This window comes from Myxocyprinus asiaticus, chromosome 4 (genome assembly GCF_019703515.2).
Source record: "Myxocyprinus asiaticus isolate MX2 ecotype Aquarium Trade chromosome 4, UBuf_Myxa_2, whole genome shotgun sequence".
Classification (NCBI taxonomy): Eukaryota; Metazoa; Chordata; class Actinopteri; order Cypriniformes; family Catostomidae; genus Myxocyprinus; species Myxocyprinus asiaticus.
The window spans coordinates 14591654-14604461 of NC_059347.1; the positions used below are offsets into that span (position 1 = coordinate 14591654).

General features: G+C 40.5%; 1 protein-coding gene across 1 annotated transcript in view; it reads right to left on the bottom strand.

Annotated features, from left to right (window-relative positions):
• Positions 1-519: 519 nt before the first annotated feature.
• LOC127439872 (D(2) dopamine receptor A-like) overlaps positions 520-12808 on the bottom strand; it is a 105808-nt gene continuing 93519 nt past the window's right edge. The window contains exons 6-8 of the mRNA XM_051696146.1: positions 10321-10407; positions 1029-1362; positions 520-887 (exon numbers count right to left, since the gene is read on the bottom strand). Coding sequence (XP_051552106.1) covers positions 691-887; positions 1029-1362; positions 10321-10407 — 618 coding nt within the window. The 3' untranslated portion in view covers positions 520-690. The remainder of the gene's footprint in view (positions 888-1028; positions 1363-10320; positions 10408-12808) is intronic.

The following is a 12808-nucleotide window of genomic DNA, read 5'->3' on the forward strand; positions in this document are numbered from 1 at the left end:
CCTATATTCACAAGTTCATAAAACAAATAAATAAATTAGTGACAAAACAACAAACAAACAATTGAATAAACAGAGCTGTAAGCATGTTCTTCACCTCTACATTTATATTTTGATGTTAAGTCATCCCCCAGTTTGCATAAAAGCTTCAAAAGTCTCTGTGACAAGATTTTCAATAATCTCAAATTTGCTGCAATTCTTTATTCTACAATTCATCACATTCACACTGAAACTCAAAAGGAAATATACATGCATACTTACAAACACTCTGCTGCACACTTTTTTAAAAGGAATAGTTCAGCAAAAAATGAAAATTCGTTTTTCAAATTCTAACCCCCATGTTCATTGTTCTAAACCTGTATGACTTTCTTTCTGCCGTAGAACACACAAGGAAATATTGAGCAAAATTCCCAAGCGAGGGGTGATTGAGGGTAAATGATAACAGAACTTTCATTTTTGAGTGTACTATTCTTTTAGGGGTATTAGAGACTGAAATGGCAAAAAATTTTCATTCATTTGGAACTGCACTGAAAGCTCCATTTTCTGCAATAGAGCACTACCACCGTGTCCTAAAAGTGTGGCTTTGTAAATCCTTCATTTCAAACAGCAGTGAAGAATGGCACTAACCTCTTCTGAAAATCCAGACTGATATCACCCATCTCCTCTCCTCTATTCCTGCAGTGAATTATGTCCTCAGCAATGCAATATCTTTATGAAAGCCTTTCTGAACTCCACATTGAAAGTGGTATATATGATGGGGTTGACGGCGCTGTTCACGTATCCCAGCCACGTGAAGGCATTGTACATTTCCAGTGGCACCACGCAGCTTGTGCAGTGCGTCTTTAAAATATGAGTAATAAAAAAGGGCAGCCAGCAAATAATGAAAACACCTGCAATAGAGCAAATAAAAATTAGGTATTCTGAGGACAAGCCCTTATGCAGCCTAGTGCTTTTATGTAACCCATGCTGGAATTATGTCCAAGAACACTTCATTTTAAATGAAATGGGAGCTGACAGCATCATGACCTCACCTAGAACAATAGCCAACATCTGAGTAGCCTTCTTTTCTTTATGCTGGGACAACTTCTTCTTGCTCATGGTTTTGGTCACTGTAGTTCGGGTTTTGCCATTGGGCAATGCCTGCGTTTCAAAAGGTTTAGCTTCTTTTGGAGTCTGGATCTCCTTGGCATGCCCATTTTTCTCATCTCCATATGGCTGGCATTCACCGTGGGATGGTGAAGCATGGCTGGGGCTCGGGTTGGCCAAGAGGTCAACGGCCAAAGTGGATTGTAGTTTCTTTTTCTCTGGAGGACTGTTGCTGGCCACAATGTCCTCTCCCACATCACCATCCTGATGCAGAACTTCCTTTGTCAGTTGCTAATGTAGGCACATGTTTATGATTAGTTTTCATTCAGTCTATTTTAAAAGATCTACACATTTCAATTTAATGAAAAAATTCTATCAAACTGAATTTCGTTATTTAATCTTTAAATAATATACATATTTTGAATTCAGAAATTTTTTTGAAGTATTTAACTCAACGAGGAGAGTGAACTTCAAAATCTTAGTGAATTTTTTTTGTTTGTTTTTCTAAATACAGTTTGGTAAATGGAAAAGCAGCTGTGTTCTTTGTTATTTATTGAACTCATTTTATACTTTGCAAAGTTATAAAGTTATAAATATACAGTAGTTTTTTTTGTAATCATCATATTTTCATCATAATCGTCTTGAATCACATTGATGTCTGTGAATCATCATTACATTTCATTCATTCATGAGCTTTGAAAATACTGAAATATAATTTTTATAAGATACATTTCAAGTGGTAACTGATATTTATATGTATCTGTACAAAAGCAGTCTTCTCTGTCATTATAAATATCTGATTGTTCTACAATACAAGCTACTATGATGCCATCAAGCTACTATGACAACATCTTACTATATATATATATATATATATATATATATATATATATATTATGTATTTATTACTTTTTTTTATTCATATTCTGATTCAATGTGCTGAATTTTAATATCATCCATTTCTATAGACCAAGTTGTCATGACCAAAATCCCAAACATTTTGTATCTCTGAAAAGCCCAGAGACATATACCCCAAGATTTACTTCTGTGGCATGTATGGGCTAAAAGGGACTTGCAGTGCATTAGGAGGATAATGACCTTAAAAGTCTGATGTATTAAAATATGATAAAAAAAAATAAAAAAATAAAAATAAAAATTAAATCACAGATTGCTTTATTAAGTAAGTTTTATTTTTATTATTATTTTGTTTTTGTCTATAGGCTCAAAAAACAGCTACATTTAAGAACATTTGAATTTTCAGACTATTATTTCATATGTCAGGCTCTATGGGGTTGAAATGGGCTTTTAGTACCATTATACCCTACTGTATTTCATGTACCAGTGTAGGCCAACATGAAAAAGAATATAAACATACTTTAAAAAATATCCAATAACAGATTTTTTTTTCTTTCTTTCTTTTTTTTTCTTTTCTTTTTTTTTTTTTTTTACAGAAAATGCAGATGATGTTATGTGTGAAAGAGGATATTAAAAGTATCTGACAGTATTAAGTGGTGAACTTATGGCCTCTCATTAGCTATCCATATATAGTTTTAGTTGTTGCTAAATCAATGCCTAATTTAACACTGACAGGCTGTCAACATAGATGTATGACTGACAATAATCCAACTGTAATCTTGTTGATGTGATATATGACTCACAGTAATTCAACTGTAATAAATATGCAGCTTGCGAGGAAGTCTGGATAACAATGGAATCGACATAGTGGCTTTCCACAAAAAGTTTACTATAATGTACATTTTGTTCCATTCATTCATGTTTTTTAAAAATTAATTTGATAGAGGACCAATTTATACATGGGACTTTTTTCCTCTATTTTTAATTTTATTTTATTTTATTATTTTTTGTCTTATTTTAAGATGATCAAAACACTCAAATAAATGAATAAGCAAAAAAATATATGCAGGGTACAAAAAGGGGCACTTGGCTTTTGTTTGTGTTAGCCATTTGCTCTCCTGACTCCTCCTACTTGTTTCTCCTTAACATGCCCCCTCGTCTAGTGATTGTTGTGTGATTGCTTCCACATGTTGCTATTTCTCTCCATGCTATTTAAACTCTCTGGCTTTCTCAGTAAATTGCTGGATTGTTTCATGATTTTTTATGTTTCCTGAGTAGTACTCTTTCAGTCTAGCCAGTTTAGCTTGTTATATACTAAACTATGTCAGTTGGATCTTTTCTTGAGTACTGCCCGTCAGTCTAGCTCAGTTTAATGTGTTACTAAACTATGTTTGGTCAGATTTAAGCAAGTGTTTGTTATTTTCCTGTCTTCACCGATTTAAGATCCTTTCTCTGTGTTTTCATCTTCTACTCTCATCAACAGAGTTGACTCTGTTGACTCTTGAGTCAAGGAGTTGACTCAAGATGGCGGCGAGTATGGCTGCTGCGTTGCGAGCTCCGACACAACACTGCAGTTTTTTTGTTTGTTTTGTTCACAATTCTATGTTTTTTTGTCTTGATGTTGTCTGCCTTATTGTCTATGACAGACAAACACTTTTGGACATTGGTTCTGCAATAGCACAACGAAAACTGCACTTTAAATTCCTCAATGCCGACCCGCTGTTTACAAACACGGCAGCGGAGCACTTTGTCTGGGCAGCCCGGTCACGAAAACGCATTAGGTAAAGGGGAAATAGAGCTGGCGTTCTCATCAGAGTAAGACGTTGCGCAAATCGACCCCCGCTACCCAGTATTCTACTGGCAAATATTCAGTCTCTGGAAAACAAGCTCTGCGAGCTGAGAGCGTGGATCTCTTTCCAACGAGAGACGAGGGACTGCTGCATTATCTACCTTACAGAAACTTGGATGTCTGCTGAGATTCCAGATTCAGCCATCGAACCCACGGGGTTCTCTGTGCACCGAGCAGACAGAGCAAAAGACCTCTCAGGTAAAAGCAGAGGTGGTGGTGTATGTTTTATGGTCAATAAATCCTGATGTGATCAGAGGAATGTACATTCTATCAAGTCTTTCTGCTCTCCTGATCTGGAATTTCTCATGCTTCTGTGTCGAACATTCTGGCTACCAAGGGAATTCACAGCGGTCATTATCACAGCTGTGTACATCCCCCCACAAGCCGACACAGACTGGGCACTCAAGGAACTGTACAGGATTATAAGCAAGCAGGAAACCGCGCACCCTGAGGCCACGTTCATTGTGACCGGGGACTTTAACAAAGTCAATTTTAAATCAATCGCACCAAAATACCACCAACAAATCAGTTTCAACACACAAGGGGACCTGGTTTTGGACTATTGCTACTCTCCCTTTCAGGATGGCTACAAATCCCTCCCCTGCCCACCATTTGGCAAATCAGACCACTCTTCCATTCTTCTTCTGCCCGCTTACAGGCAGAAACTGAAACAGGAAGCACCCACCCTCAGAACAATTCAGTGCTGGTCGGACCAATCAGATTCTACGCTACAAGACTGTTTTGATCACGCGGACTGGAAGATGTTCCGGTCCGCTTCTGATGACGACATCGAGGTGTACGCTGATAGTGTAACGTGTTTCATTAGAAAGTGCGTAGAGGATGTTGTTCCGACCAAAACAATACGGATCTACCCCAACCAGAAGCCATGGATTAATAGCGATGTTCGCGCTGCACTTGATGTGCAGACCTCTGCTTTTAATTCCGGGAATGCGGAGGAGCATAAACAAGCCAGTTATGCACTCCGCAAAACTATCAGAGCAGCCAAACGCCAGTACAGGGACAAGATTGAAGGACAGTTTAACACCACCAACTCTAGAAGCATGTGGCAGGGAATTAATATCATCACGGACTTTAAAGGGAAATAAAACATTAAATATTAAAGGGAATAAAAATGCCATGAACACCGCTGCCTCTCTCCCAGATGAGCTAAATACTTTTTATGCTCATTTCGGGGGAAATAACACCGCCCTCGCGGAGAGAGCTCTCATGGTCGAAGCTACAGAGGTTAGTTCACTCTCCGTCTCTGTAGCGGATGTAACCCGATCCTTCCGACAGGTGAATATCCGTAAAGCCGCGGGTCCAGACGGCATTCCGGGCCGTGTCATCAGAGCGTGCGCGAACCAACTGGCTAGTGTTTTTACGGACATTTTCAACCTTTTCCTCTCCTTGTCTGTGGTCCCCACATGCTTTAAAATGTCCACCATTGTGCCTGTACCAAAGCAATCCAAAATCACTTGCTTAAATGACTAGCGTCCTGTTGCTCTGACCCCCATCATCAGCAAATGCTTTGAGAGACTAATCAGAGATTACATCTGCTCTGTGCTGCCTCCATCACTGGACCCAATGCAGTTTGCTTACCGCAACAACTGCTCCACTGATGATGCCATTGCATCTACAATACACACTGCTATCTCCCACCTGTAAAAAAGGAACACTTATGTGAGAATGCTGTTTGTAGACTACAGCTCAGCATTCACACCATAGTGCCCTCCAAGCTTTATGTGAAACTCCAGGCTCTGGGCTTAAACAGCTCGCTGTGCAGCTGGATCCTGAACTTCCTGTCAAGCAGACGCCAGGTGGTTAGAATGGGCAGCAACATCTCCTCATCATTGACCCTCAACACTGGAGCCCCGCAGGGCTGTGTTCTCAGCCCACTCCTATATTCCCTGTACACACGTGACTGTGTGGCAACACATAGCTCCAATGCCATCATTAAGTTTGCTGATGATACGACGGTGGTAGGTCTGATCACTGGCAATGATGAAATGGCCTACAGAGAGGAGGTGCTCACTCTGACATGCTGGTGTCAGGAGCACAACCTTTCCCTCAACGTCAGCAAGACAAAGGAGCTTGTGGTGGACTTCAGGAGAAAAGACAGAGAACACAGTACCATCACCATCAATGGAGCACCGGTGGAGAGAGTCAGCAGCTTCAAGTTCCTCGGTATCCACATCACTGAGGAACTCACATGGTCTGTCCACACTGAGGCCGTTGTGAAGATGGCTCATCAGCACCTCTTCTTCCTGAGGCAGCTGAGGTAGTTTGGAATGAACCACCACATCCTCACACGGTTCTTCACCAGCACTGTAGAGAGCATCCTGACTGGCTTCATCACTGCCTGGTACGACAATAGCACCGTCCACAACCGCAAAGCCCTGCAAAGGGTGGTGTGAACTGCCAGACACATCATCAGAGGTGAGTTTCCCTCCCTCTAGGACATATACACCAGGCGGTGTGTGAAAAAAGCTCGGAGGATCATTAGAGACTCCAGCCACCCAAGTCATGGGCTGCTCTCACTGCTACCATCAGGCAGGCGGTATCGTAGCATCAGGACCCGCACCAGGCGACTTCATGACAGCTTCTTCCCCCAAACAATCAGACTTCTGAACTCTTGATCTCTCACAATCAATATACATCAGCACTGCACTTCATTAATCTTATTATCTCACACTGGACTGTCTTAAATTATATTCTCTCTTAACAACACACTGGCAACTGACTATCAACCGACAGCCTGAATGTCAATACAGTACAATACAACCTACTGTATATTTTATATATACTATATATACTATTTTTATTGTATAATGTGTATTCTATATTGTGTGTATGTGTATTCTATATTGTAAGTATTGTATACTGTACAATATTCTATATTGTGTGTATTGTCTACTGTATATTGTATATTATTATTTGTGTTGTGTGTAATTATGTGTATATTAGATATGTAAATTGTGATGTGTAAATCTTTTTATTGTAAATTGGTATATGTCTCATCTATGTCTCATCACTGTCATGACTGCTATGTTGCTTGGAACTGCACCCAAGACTTTCACCCACTATTGCACTTGTGTATATGGTTGTGTGACAATAAAAGTGAAGTGACAGAGTCATCAATCACTAACTACGCTCTCCCTCTCTGTTGTCAGCCCAGTTTGTGTGTCCTCTCTGTTCCCTCAGACCCGTAGGAACCGCCAGTAAAGCCCGCTCCCTTTTCCCTCCTCCCCTCCACGCTCGAGTTGCACGTTCAATTGGCTCAACGGCACTTATCCCTGGATGGACCATCTCCGCACTGTGAGTCCTCCACTTGGTCCACATCATCATCTAACTCTGTAGGTGTGTCTTCCCTTGTCCTTCCTGAGCTCCAGTGGTAAAATTCTACATTCCATTCTCTAAGTTTCTTCTGATGTTGTTCAATAAAGGCTCTGCAGACCCAGACCCAGTGGAGTAATCATCGCCATTTTTTGACTGAAATCTCCAGCAGTGTATGCCCGAGCCACTGCAACCTCCACCCAGTCCATCTGCCCTGCCTGATGGTGTTCCTGGCATTTGCAATGCTTTCTTGGGTCAGTGTGCCAATTTTTTTCCTGTAATTTTCAGCTGTTTCTGACTGAAGATCGCATGGTCACCTTCATGTCCCTCATGCTCACAGGTCATGCGCAATGTTGGGCAAAGTCCATACAGTTGATTGGCTCTCTGCATTTGGAGGATTTCAGTAAGTTCTCAGAGGCTATGCGTGCAGCACTCAGACATCCTGTGAAGAGACGAGAGGGCTCCTCAGCCCCTTGCTTGGTTGTTCCTGTTCTGTTAGCTCCTACCTATGAGGATTCCACTTTGGCCATTGCTACAGTTACCCAATGTGTCATTACAGACTTCTCCTCTGGAAGAAGGAAGAGGAGAAGTAGAAAGAAATGGGTCCCTTTGCTTGAGTTCACTGCTGACCGCCAGGAGGCACCAGAGTATGTTGCAGCTTCCCCAGACTCCTCCGTTTCCGAGCTTCCTGCCCCGGCCGAGGAAGCCGTTTCCAAGCCCCCTGCCGCCAGTGCTCCCAGCCTCAGAAGTGGTTCCCTTGCCACCAGGGCTCCCGGCCACAGAGGCCATTTCCCTGCCACTAGCATCCCGGCCATGACTGCTGCCAGTGGCTGAGCCAGTCTTTTCCCCAATGGCCGCCGCCAAAATTTTCCTGCCAGACTTCAAGTCCCTGTCTGCCTCACCTTCTTCTGTTGTGGAGCCACCAGACCCTTTTCTCACTCTGAAGTCCCCTGCTTTCCTTGTTCAGGCCACAGTGACCTTCACAGTCCATCGGCTGATCCTACCCACTCCACAGTTGCCACTGTCAACCAAATCCACTTCCCAGCTGCAGCATCTGACCCTGTAGTCTCCTCATTAGTTGCTGCTGACCTGTCCCTTTCCCTAGTTTTCACCACCGACTCAGTCCTGCCTCCTGAGGTCTCTCGAGTCCTTTTCCCTGAGATCGCTCCTGCCTTTTCCTCAGATGCCGGTCTTCCCTTAATTCTTAAGGCTGGTCTCACGTTAATCACTACTGCCCTGGTTAGTCTTAACCCTGAGACAATCCCGCTTGGCCTTGCATCCCAATCAGTCTCTCCAGGCTTTACTCCCCTGTGCATCCCTCCTGATCTCATCTTGCGCTCAGCCCTGCCTACATCTGCTTCCCAGTCTGGATCCCGGGGGCCCATTCTAGACCCACAGCCACCTGAGGTCCATCTCATGTTCCCATTATCCGAGGCAAGCCCTGCCTCCCTAGCCACGGAGGCTGCCCTGCTCTTAGAGCCTCTGATCACCAGTCTCTGGGAGGGCCAGAGAAAGCCAGAGAATCTAAATAGTGTGGAGAGAATGAGTAACAGGTGGAAACAATTACACAAAGAGCAGTAGGTGAGGGTGGTGTGGTAAGGGGAAACAAGTAGGAGTTGGAAGAGCACATGGCTAACACAAACAAAAGCCATGTGCTCAGACACAAAACAAAGACAAACACACCAACACAAGAAGCAAGACATGGATGTCAGAATCCAGCCAAAACGAACTATAAACAGAACTGACCAACGTGACAGGATCCTGACAAAAGGTTGATTTAAAAAAAATTAAAATTATCCCCTTTTCTCCCAATGTTGGAATGCCCAGTTTAGTAGGTCCTTGTGGTGGTGCAGTTACTCACCTCAATCCGGGTGGCGGAGGACAAGTCTCATTTGCCTCCGCTTCTGAGACCGTCAATCCGTGCATTATCACGTGGCTCGCTGTGCATGACACCGTGGAGTCTAACAACATGTGGAGACTCATGCTAATCTCTGTGATCCACGCTCAACTTACCACGCACCCCATTGAGAGCGAGAACCACTTAATTGCATCCACGAGGAGGTTACCCCATGTGACTCTACCCTCCGTAGCAACCGGGCCAATTTGGTTGCTTAGGAGACCCGGCTGGAGTTACTCAGCACACCCTGGATTTGAACTCGCGACTCCAGGGGTGGTAGTCAGCGTCAATACTCGCTGAGCTACCCAGGCTCACAAAATGTTGATTTTTAGGTAATTTGATCACATTCAAAATGTTTGCCACTTTTTTTTTATATATATACATTTTAATCAAAACAAGCTTCCATTACATCTTTTTACACAAATTATTTTTCTCATTCAATATCATAAATAAATAAATGTATTCTTTTAATCTGTATATACTTTGCGATAAGTAAAATAAATAAATAAAAATCCTTAAGGATTGCCTTTCCCTAAAAAAATAAAATAAAATTCATACACATTGAATTAGCCCTTACTATCTACTGAAGATTCTTCTTTACATTCCTTATTATTTTCCTAATGTAATGTGGAATGTACTTTTTAACTGGAATTTCTGAAGGTTTTCATTGACAATAAGAGCAGACGTATCTAGTGGCAAAAAACAGTGTCAGTTTCACAACCAATGTGATCTCATTCATGTTCTTATCTATTTAGTTGTAAAGTATACACTTAAATGTGCAATATCAATATTTTGACAAGATCTAAAATGTAACCATTTTACATATGTTTAGAGACATACTTCAGAATACATACTTTAAAATGGAACAGTGCCTCATAGCAAACATTTTTAAAGCTGTATGTACACACAAGGGTTTATATTGTAGAAGTTGTTCATGCATTAATATCAGAAAAAAAATGTACATGTGCTATAACTACAATTTATGTGCAAATACCTCAAATTCTTTTGAGATCACGTTGGCAGAACTGTGTAAATAATATTTTGTAGTATATGATTTTGTATCTTTGTAGTTCAAAACAAATATTTTAAACTGTCAATAGTCCTTTTTAACGGGCAAGGTTTGAAAGCTTTGTAAACAAATATTATATGGTAATTATCCTTCCAAATGACTGGCTAATTCTTCTTTACAGATTATGGTCATTGATTTCATAACTGCACCGTACATGAGGCTAAGGTCACTGTGAGATAACATTTGATGGTGTTAATGTAGTGCATACGAAATGTTTCACTATAAGAGACTTACTGCTTTCTTGTTTTTGGCAGGTAAACCCCCATTGGGTTTAATGATCACTGTGCACAGTTTCACATCTTCAGGATGAGTGCACTTTTCCTGAAGCAGATAAGAAGAATTTGATTCAGCATGCAGTTATCGTTAAATCCAAAGACAATAAGTGGCCTTGAAAATCATTTGCAGGTATAGTTGGTGCCGCTTGATGAAACATAATACAAATAAATTCACTGAACCACAACACTTATGCTTTTTAGCACTAAAAGGGTAATGAAAAAGAAAATTGCTCCAGTAATTTATATGTACAACAAAAAGACATTGGGACCATTTAAAACTAGTTGGCTAAACCAACTGATCCAAAGTGGCCATTAAAAACAGCCGGTGCAAGAAACTGGTGATGAAAGAGCACAAAGGTCATAAATAATTTGTAGCTCTGGAGTGTGATGAGTGCACTCTGACACTCTGAATGTGTATGGTGACAGTTTCTTTTGCTTTAATGGGTTTATTTTAACTGTGGGGTGAGTCCAGTGGGTAATGCATATTCAGCAAAAGCTAAGGCAATGTCCCCTACCAAATAACAGATACACAGAGGACAAAGGTAAAACCATTAATTTACATAATGTGCATTCCTATCAAGACAAAGATCATTAGCTATGATCAAATTCTCCATTCAATATCCTGGCTCTGTGTGAAATCTAAGGCAGCTGCCTAGCTGCCCAGTCAGTCACAGGTTTGTGGTTTGGAGAAGATGCTCTTTTTTTCTAAACATACTACCGTTCTTTCCGGAATATAAGTAGCGTTTTTCTCATCATCTGAACTGCCATGTGACTTACAGTCCACCAAAACACATATGCTTACATACAAATAGATGAAAACATCAGTCATAGAGACAGTAGTAACGTTTTAATATTCCATATTTAGAGTATTTTGCATTGTTGTGTAAATGCTATTATTTTACATTTTTAATTTACATACAGAAAGGTTATTGGCCATTGGTTTCCCTTTGGTATCTTCAATAGGTTTATAGAATAGCGATTTCCATTTATGTGTAAAATAAGTTTAGTGTTTAACTTTACTTGAAGAGACTTTCACGTTTTGCTCTTTCAAGTCAGTTTGTTTTTTTAAAAACAGAAGCTGCTAACAAGTTGCTTCATTACTACAACAGCTGTACGATTCATCAAGTAAACATCCTTGTGGTTGTTATAGTCCTTGTTCAGCAACTTGTTAGCAGTTTAAGTTTTAAAATTAACGTTTGAGGTATGACTATGTGTAATTTATGTTGCGGAACAAAACGTTGACTTGACTTTAAATAACGATAAAGGGGTAGTTCATCCAAAAATGAAAATTCTGTCATTATTTAATCACCCTCATGTTGTTCCAAACTAAAATCACTTCTAATTAGCCTCAGTCACCATTCACTTTCAGAGCAATTTTGATTAAAACAATGAAGGTAAATGGTGACTTAAGGCTAATTTACACTTACTTGGCAAACAGGCTTCTAGCTGCCTAACAGTTTTGGTGAAATGCACTGACACTTTGTTCTACTAGCAAGGTGTTTGTTTGGTGATATTTCTCCAGTTTGCACACGTCCCTGAAATTCTTGACCAAAGAGAACTAGGCTAGTCGAAAAGAGTTGATGATTGGTTTAATTCACTTGTACATTAGGTGTGGTTTGGACAAGATGCTCTTTTATTCTAAACATACTACCATTTGTTCCGTAATATAAGTAGCGTTTTTCTCATCATCTGAACTGTCCTTTGACTTACGGTCCGAAGGGACTTATTTACATAATTGATACCGAATTAATAACGGCCGGTGAAACTTAAGCACACCAAACCACATATGCTTACACACAAACAGATGAAAACATCAGTCATTCCATATTCAGAGTATTTTGCCTTTACAAAGTACTTTATGCAACCAGTTTAAATATTTTGTCCATCATAACATTATTGTTCTAAAAATAGGCTGTCAAACGCAACTCCTTACATGCCCACAAAATGATGTTTCATCACACTCGTAGTAAAAACATTTAGTCAATGAACCAGATAATTAGTGCATATAGCAAAGGGGGTTGCAAATATCACAAATAGCACAGATAGACAGTAGCTTTTGTTAATGAATTAATAGAATACAACAGGCATACTGTTTTACTCATAGACTAAAAGCTGCCTACCCACAATGAGCAATTCATTTTCAATGAGAGCACAGCGACTTCTGGCGACACGAGTGACAGTGACCATTGGCGACAATATGTGGGTGTGGCAAGTGACACAACAAAGTTGAGAAAAGTTAAACTTTATGCAAATGACGATCAACATTCGGAGGCGACTATCAATGAGAGTGAAGACAGTGGAGCTCATGTCACCCGTCTCCTGTGAGAGACTGGATTGGAGTGCAGGCAAGACAGAGAAGTTATAATGCAGTGAGTGAATTAACTGTTCTATATCATTTGTCTGTAACCATATGCATGGATATAATAAAACAATGATGTGGAAAACCG